General features: G+C 43.0%; 1 protein-coding gene across 1 annotated transcript in view; it reads right to left on the bottom strand.

Annotated features, from left to right (window-relative positions):
* Positions 1-483: 483 nt before the first annotated feature.
* The window catches only part of METTL24 (methyltransferase like 24), a 78,143-nt gene continuing 70,356 nt past the window's right edge, over positions 484-8,270 (bottom strand). The window contains exon 3 of the mRNA XM_019520102.1: positions 484-2,551. Within this exon, the coding sequence (XP_019375647.1) occupies positions 2,237-2,551 (315 nt within the window). The 3' untranslated portion in view covers positions 484-2,236. The remainder of the gene's footprint in view (positions 2,552-8,270) is intronic.

The following is an 8,270-nucleotide window of genomic DNA, read 5'->3' as shown; positions in this document are numbered from 1 at the left end:
ACTGGTGCAGTTCTTGGGAGACCAGTCTAACCACAGCATGCACTTAAAGGCACTTGTTCCAAGGCTTGTTCTGAATGATTTCTCTGCTATTTGGATGTGGGCTAGATTCAGGGAAATTGAAGAGTGCCTGTAATAAGTAAAACCAAGTACTGAGGCTGCAATCTAGAAACTTGGGCCTCCTTGCTGTCCAGACTCATTTACATAAGAGATAAAAAGAGTTACATTTCTGGGTGTGTATTAGAGACTCCTTCAGACAAACTAGTAAAAGGCAAGTAGGAGGAAGATGCAGTATTCTAATCTTATTTTTCCTTTTTTGAAAGACCAGGTAGCTCAAATACTACTCCCACACATGAAGAGGGTTTTTTCAGTGCATTTGTAGAAAATAAACCATAAAGCTGCATAATGTATTTGAATAACATCGTGACAAAGAATTTAGTAAAATTTAAAGAAAAACAAAAAGGATAAACAGGATTCCGCTCTGACTGTACAGCAAATAAAGCTTTATTTTAAATTTTAGGTAGGGGTGTAAACACAAATGCATCAGAGCCTAAGGCAATCTTTCACTGAGAGGCTTCTCTGCGATAGACACATTATTCTGTAATGGACATATTCAGGGTGTTTGCTTCTTTCATTATGGTCCCTATGTTCCCAGTGAGATTGGAAATAAGGGAGATAGCACTGTGCAACATGGAAAGGAAAGGAGAAGAAGGTGATCCACCACACTGGGACTCATCAGGCTACTGACTGGTTCTAGGAGGAAGAGCCAAGTAAAGGAGAGGAGACTGTTATTGCTGGCATGAAGACAAGGAGCTTCCAAAGGCAGAGGAAGGTGGGAGAAGCAGAAGGGTGTAGAAGAATAAACAATGTACATGGAGGACAGTAGTTAATGGTCCTGGGGTTACTGTGGAGTTGAGTATCCAATTCAAGCAGTATATAGAATTGTTAGGAGAGTTGTATATTAGCTCAGCAAGTAGCCAAAGCATGTGTGGGCATATCTGGTACCACACATGCAGTATGAAGTACACCAGGAGAATGGGAATTTTGTGGAGGGTGTGGGGAGAGTAGGAGGTAGTATAAAATTGGATTATGGGAGGGGAAAAAGGAGAGCTAAATGGACAGAGTAAAATATGGGGAAAAGGAAAGATTAAAAGCAAGGTAAGGAACTGAGGAAAGAAGTAGGAGGGAACAGATGGGGGAAACTAAGAAGGTTAAAGGAGTAACAAATCAATGGAAACCGCTTGTATTAAGAAGTAATACAATGTTTAATGTAAAAAAAATCCTTACACAAATGCTTTAACCATCTCCTATCCTTGACTTTCCAAAAATGTATTGTATTGGAGATCCTTGGCCAGACCTATAAACAAATGTACGTTCCTGTGTTGTGCTTCTGGTAATCTGAGGTGGAGAGTGAAGGAGGAGAAAGGGAGCAGAGTGACTTTCCTGGGCATTTTAATGTGTGCTGCCCAAGTCTGTAGCATCCAGCAGTTGCACTCCTGAGAGACCAGAAAGGCTGGCTGGCTCATTTAGACTTGGTCGTAGTAGTGCACAAGATGGACTTGGGCCAAAGAGTATAAGCAGGGGTGAAGGGGGAATACAGTTACATCCACAGGCAGGTGTAGCATTTTTTTAAATCTATATTTCCATGCCCATACTGACTTAGTTTCCAGTTGCAGTCCCTTTTAAATAATACCTTCCCGCAAGAAAAAACAGCCTTCACAACCATTGCTGTACTTTTGACTGACTTTGTACTGTTTAAAAAAATACAGTCACTTAAGGGAAAGCCAGCACAAGTAACTTCTGTTCATCCATGAAAAGTTTTTAAGCAGCATGTGTTGCCATTTGTTGTATTAATTGCTGAGACAATGCTCGAAGAGGAATTTTCACTACCCAGCAGGGATTCTCTCTCCCTAATGTGCTTTGGGAAGGCAGGAATTAACTCTCAGCCATGTGTGCAGACTCATAAATTAATTCTGTTAACCACTTCAAACAAACCATTTTAAAATACCTCTCCCTCGTATCTAACAGTGCAACCTATGGTGAAATGCCATACAAGAGATTTTTCGTCCTTTAGTACAGCATCTAACTTCTGTTCCATTTTTTGATGAGGAACAGAACAAGTTCATTTTGTTAGTAGAGCCAGTGTATGCAAGTTAAGTAACTAACCAGTTGCTCTAATATCTTCAATAATGCTACTAAGCAGAATGAATCACAGTTGCACGTCATAACTTCCTGTCTGCTATTTCCATCTTGTGTTTACCCAGCTTAGTATATAAGAGCTACTTGCATTGAAGGCTTCCTTTTTCAGAAACATCTGTGGCTTAGACAAGTCTTTGTAAGTATGGAAGAGCCTGAAGTCCTTCAGTTCTAATTCTTTGAGGAGGCTGTACCAGTATCGAACCACAGTGCTGTCGTTGCCACTAACCTCAAATCCAGGCCAATGAATGTGGACTTCAAAGATCAGCTGTCCTATCTGTTCAACAATATCTTCCAGGATCAGGTTTTCCAAAATTTTCCACTCAGCACTCTCCATATCTGCCTTAAGGATATCAATCTGTAACAAAATTAGTTAGTACATGAAAAATGACTTGGCAATTACTGGTGATAACAATGTTGGAAAGTGGCTTATTCGGTTTTACAATACACTTAACTGCTCTTCTGTAGAGTTGCTTTTGTTTAAAATCCCAGAACCTCCTAGGGGCAAAACAAAGCTTGAAGTCTCATAATTGTCTGTTCACAGCAACCAACCACCCACAAATCCCCATGTGAAATGGGCTGTACTGAGATTCTGATGAGATTACTAACGCAGTCCTCCATATCGCTGGGGTTTGTTAGCCCTTTACAAATACGAGTGCCTAAAGTCTGAGATAAGAAATACATGCTGCTAGGAAAAGATCTCTAAAATCCTGCTTTTCTTCTAATATTTCATTTTCAGAAATCATGCAGCCTCAACCAATTACCGATTGAAAAAGCACCAGTACCTGTAACCCCAGCTAGGAACCCAGGTAGTACTGTACTAGGTACAATGCACAGTAGTGTACCTAATGGGAGACAACAGGGGCAGCAGCCCTGGGTGCTAGCATTGCAGCTGGGGAAGGGCACAAAAATAGCTGCTCCTGCTGGTGATTTTGTCATGCCATTGCTGCCCTGTTACAATTTTGTTCATATACACCGAAATTATTTCTGCCCCAAAGAGCTTCCACTGTGAGCCTACAAAAACAGACCCCTGCATACAGACAAGTAAAGCATAAGCTTTCAGTGAGCTGACTACCATACTCAGCTGGTGGCTTGTCACCACAGCTTGTTAGCTATTGTCAAGGGTTTTGTAGGCATCACATACATAGCAGTTACAAGGGAAGATTTAAAAGGAGGATAATGTAGTGACTGCAGAATGTAATGGGAAACTTCTCCCAAATAAGATGGCAAGAGTGCGTAGAGGTGTTTCAGGGATGGTGGAATTAATGTGCCCACTGTGATTGGCAAAAATGCAGCTACCTTTTTGGGGGGAGGGGTTAATATATAACAAAAGTAAGGATTTAATCAAGGTTCTGGCCTCTCCTCCTGCCCATACACAATACAATCTTCCATGTTGCAAGATGGAAGGTTACACTTACATCCACAAGCTAAAGGGCCAAACTTCACTCAGTAGGAGAAAACAGGATATTTTCACCAGGTCTTTTCTAGGACTGTTTCACCCACATTGCTGCTTTCTGCCCATTTGTTTATGTTTTGTTTGTTTGCTACCCAGTAAAAATAGAAATAGCTACTTCAGCTAGAAACACCAAAAGAGCAGATTAATAGTGCATCTACATATTCAGAGCCCTTGACTTTATTTTATTCTTTTTGTACAGCTTCAACAGTCTAATGCTTGTTGTATATTAGATGAGCCATAGCAAACAGAGTTCATGTTGTGAAGAGATGAAGTTACAGCAAATGAGCAGGTTCCAGTAACAGGCATGGACTGATGCAAGTATAACCAAAATGCTTCAAAGAAGTTGCAGTTGACTTGTATATCTTTAGATCACCAAAAAGGAGTGAGTCAAACACTTGGCCTTGAAACTGCTTACCCAATTGCCCAGATCAGTTCTGAGCCCCACTATGCCCTGTTGCCAAGTCAACACTCCAAATTTTTACAGTCAAGCAGTGTCAGTTGGGAGATAGGCAGAAGAGAGATTCTCACGAAACTACCTCCACAGTTTAGTTAATTCCTATTAACAAGGAGTCCATGTACCTCACGGTACGTAAGAAAATGGTTTCTCTCTTCTGCTAGAGCCACTTCTTTTGCTGGTATAAGCTGCATCTCTACCAGTGGGCTTTCCTGGTACAGTACCACTGCCAGTGCTTTGGTAGTACAGACCAGCCCTGTGACTCCTATGTACACTCTGCCCTAGACGTTAGGGCCAGTCACATATTTTGCATTCAAGAACTTGTGCATTCAGTTTTTTTCTGCAGCATAACTGGAACTTCACTGAGGACAGGCCTCTAACAAGAGCAGCAGGAGCACTGCAGTTCAGGAATCAGATGTGCAGGCAAAACTGTGAGGGATCTTGCACAACTGTTACCTTTACTATGGTTTGGCTATAGGAGGTACAATTTGCCCTTCCCCTTCCCAGGCACTAAATTCATTCAAAAATGTAAATAAATACCTGACAGCTTACAAAGGCTTGAGAGCAGTTATAGGATTGTAAAGCATTTGGCCATCAGTATTTACAAGAGAATATGCATATATGGAATACTGCTTTCCCCTGAAGACTTTTTATTCCTGCTTCCCTTCACCTTTTCTCTTACTAGAGACTGTCAGACAGTGGTCTCTGATGAACAGGACCAAAATGTAAGGCTTGGACAAATCACATGAAGAGGTAGTTATAAGTAGTGTCCAAATCATTTCAAGTATAATACATACTGGGTATTATACACAAGATGCTAATGGTACAGTAGCCTAATTCTACTGTACAGTAGCATGCAGGGCAAAACCCATGCTAATACACTACTGTGCAGGAGTATTAGGCTACTATGCAGTGAGCATCACTAAGAAGTCATGCACCATCGCTAGTGTGTGGGTAGCACCAGTTACTACACATTGATTTACTACTTGGTTATGCAACTACTCAACTTAATGCACAGTAACTACGGCACACTAATGAACATGTTCATCCATCTTCTCAATTGCCTTTTTCTATATATTCCACATGTCAAAGAGGACAATGGAATTAACCAACACATTTGTAACGTCAGTTTACAAAGCCACCAGCATAAGGGATAGGCAGTTGGGAATGAAAATTAAGCTATACCCAGTTCATGACTACAGCAATCCTCTAGTCTTTAGGGTTGCTATGGTTACGTATTCCATTACTGCAGTTTCACCGAAAGACACTTCCAAGGTCCCTGCATGCGCTATATGCTTACAAACAACAGTTTGAACCTTTCTGGGAAAATATCTGATACTGATCAGCCCAAAAAGAAAAAGATACTTACTCTGCCCATTGAAAAGATATGAAGAAATATACTATCTACATTCTGCTAGAATGTTTTAGTAAGTGCTTTTAAAAAAAAACCGAAAGGACTATCTTCCAGCACGAAAGCCTTTAGATGCTTTTCAGGAGTAACTTTAAAGCAATCTTTTCACTTTATATAAAAAAAGGACTTGAGTGGAGCTTGTCATCATTTATGTGAGAAATTCAGTGTCTTCACAAGTAAATCCACAGCTGTGGATTTAGGTCTTTAAAAAAAAAAAAAAAAAAAGGATTTCTTGGACAAGGAAGAGACATGTGTGCTCCTCTCAAGTGTCCATATGGTAATCTTATTTCTTTTTCTTTTTTTTTTGGCAGTTCAGTTGCTGTCATATTGGCACAATTTTTTATTCCATTAACTCTTAAGAATATTTGTGTTCCCAGAATTAAGCTACTGCAACTATTAAACTCCAAAGATGAAGTGCAGCTGCAGTTTCCAACAGGCAGATGAGGTGGCTGCATCTTAGCAGCCAAGACCCAGAAAGGAACTTCTGTGAGCTCATTTCCAGGTCACATACCACAGTTCTATCAAGGGCTTTCATAAAGGCCCACACATGCTTTATGCAATTGAAACCACAGTAAGGGAACCTAATGAGATGCTAACCTGAGTCCTATTGCTGCTAATGGCAAGACTCTAAGATCTGAATGCCACCTGTAAAGACTTAAAAAGGAACAGCGCCCAGGCATACAAACATGAACTGTTCCTTTTTTCTTCTTCCCTGGTTCTGTCACCCTCCATCTTTTTTTCTAATTGGGATGTTCCCTGCAAGTGCAGCTCTAGAGTGCTGTAGACTACACCACATCAGGCCAGGCCAAGCACTGCTGCCCTCCTGGATCCTCAGCTGATACCCAGGCTGGTCCTAGGAGGCTCAGATTGGGCAACTCACTTGATACCCGGATGCCTGATTTCCTTCTGAAACAACAAGCACTAGATTGGTGGGAGGGAAGCGCAGAATGGGAAGGAACAGAGGAAGCAGACTGATAAAGACTGGAAAAGAAGGCTTGTAGGAGAGGTAAACTGGCACCAGCAGGATTCAGGCAATGGAGACCAAATTTGGACTGGGTGGGAATGAGGTTAAGGCTAGGAGCTGGCTTAGAACTGGCAGCCACGGAGTAAAATTGGATCCAGGGAAGGGGGGAAGACAGAATAAGGGACACTGAAAAAGGCTGGTAAGGAGGTGTGGGAAAGAGCCATTGGGGCATCCAACAAGAACTCGGGGCATGGAGGGAGGCCTGGAGTAGGGGCCTGTCAGACTGTAGAGAGTGAGGTTGGATGATGAACTGGAAATAGACTGGGAGCCAGTAGAGTAGGGCTGTGTAAAGCTTCGACTTAATATTTGATTCGACAAATATTCGACATATTCGACCTTGAAAAGTGAAAGTCGAGTCGAATAGCAGCTGGTCGAATAGCTGTCGAATCTAATACCGGAAGTCAAATATTAACAGTGCGAGTCGAATATTCGACTTGCCTATACTGGATTCCCCGTGGGGGAAAAAAAAAGGAAAGTAAGGGGAGGGAGAGGGAGGGGGGAAGGAGTGCTTTCATGACTGACATGTGTGGCTGGCCAGTGACCTGTCAGCATTCTCTGAGGTCCTGTCCAATCCCAGTGCTCTGGGGAAGGGCCAGAGAAAATGGATAAAAGGCAGCAGTTTTTCAGCTCCCCTGCTTTCTGCCTTGGGGTCAGTTTCTGAGCTGCTGGTGTTCTCCATGACCACGACGGCTGGAAGCCCTGATCTTCAACATTCCCTGCTTGCAACGATAGCAACAGGGATTTCTGAGAACTTGGTGCTTTTATTTTATAACTACTTTTCATATTAGTTTACGCTTATATTGGATAGGCCTAGTAGTAGCCTAGGATCTAGTCTATATATAGGAATTTAGTTTATATATATGTATTTTTTTTATACATCATTCATTCTTTCCACCACACCGACGTTTCTCAATATATTATCTACACACACAAACACATTTACATAACATCCAGAAATGTAACCCGCGGCACACAGCACACTTAGAGGTTCCAGATTACATCCGGAGGAACACATTACGAAGCAGGGTGGAAAGGCAGGTGGCCACGCTGGCCAGCCTGCACGAAGGGGAGAAAGGGGGGTTGCACGTGGGAGAGCTGCAGTTTCTCCCCCCACCAAACTCAGACGCAGCCTCTTTCCTCCCGCTACAAGGGATGAAGCTGCTACAAGCAGTAAAGAGAGGGAGCAGCAGTGCCATCAGAGCCACTGCCTATGCCTGAGACTCTCTCATGTCCGGACACAGCAGCCACAACCTCTCCCACCATAACTGCAACCAGCACAGCAGCGCACTCCACCCCTGTGTCACTGCCTATGCTGAACCTTCCTGCACCAGAAGAAGAGCTGGCGCTGGATCTGGATCTCAGTGCCCTGGCAAGGGAAGTTCTGGGGACGGAGGGGGAATCAGTCAACTTTGTACTCAACACCCCTCAGGTTTTTTCCTTTCAAGCCACAAGGTCTTCCCCGGAAGGCACTTCAGAAGGTGCCTCTGTACAGGTGAAGGCAAGCAGCTCAGCTGAGTCCGCTCTTTCTCTTGCTGTGCCTCTGACTGCTGAAGAGGGGGAGAGTTCAGCAGCATCTACAGATGCACCCGCATGCCAGAGGGAAAGGCCTAGTATTAGCATGGTCTGGGATCATTATAAGCTGGCAGATGATCCCGTGTTTGCTATCTGCATGCACTGCTGAGCCAAAATCAGCCAGGGCAAAGGAACAAAGTGCATGACCACCTCGGGGATG

Source organism: Gavialis gangeticus, unplaced genomic scaffold (assembly GCF_001723915.1).
Source record: "Gavialis gangeticus isolate Ggan-Ray unplaced genomic scaffold, GavGan_comp1, whole genome shotgun sequence".
NCBI lineage: Eukaryota > Metazoa > Chordata > Crocodylia > Gavialidae > Gavialis > Gavialis gangeticus.
The sequence above is the reverse complement of the archived record's forward strand: the minus strand, read 5'-3'. Positions and strand labels throughout refer to the sequence as shown.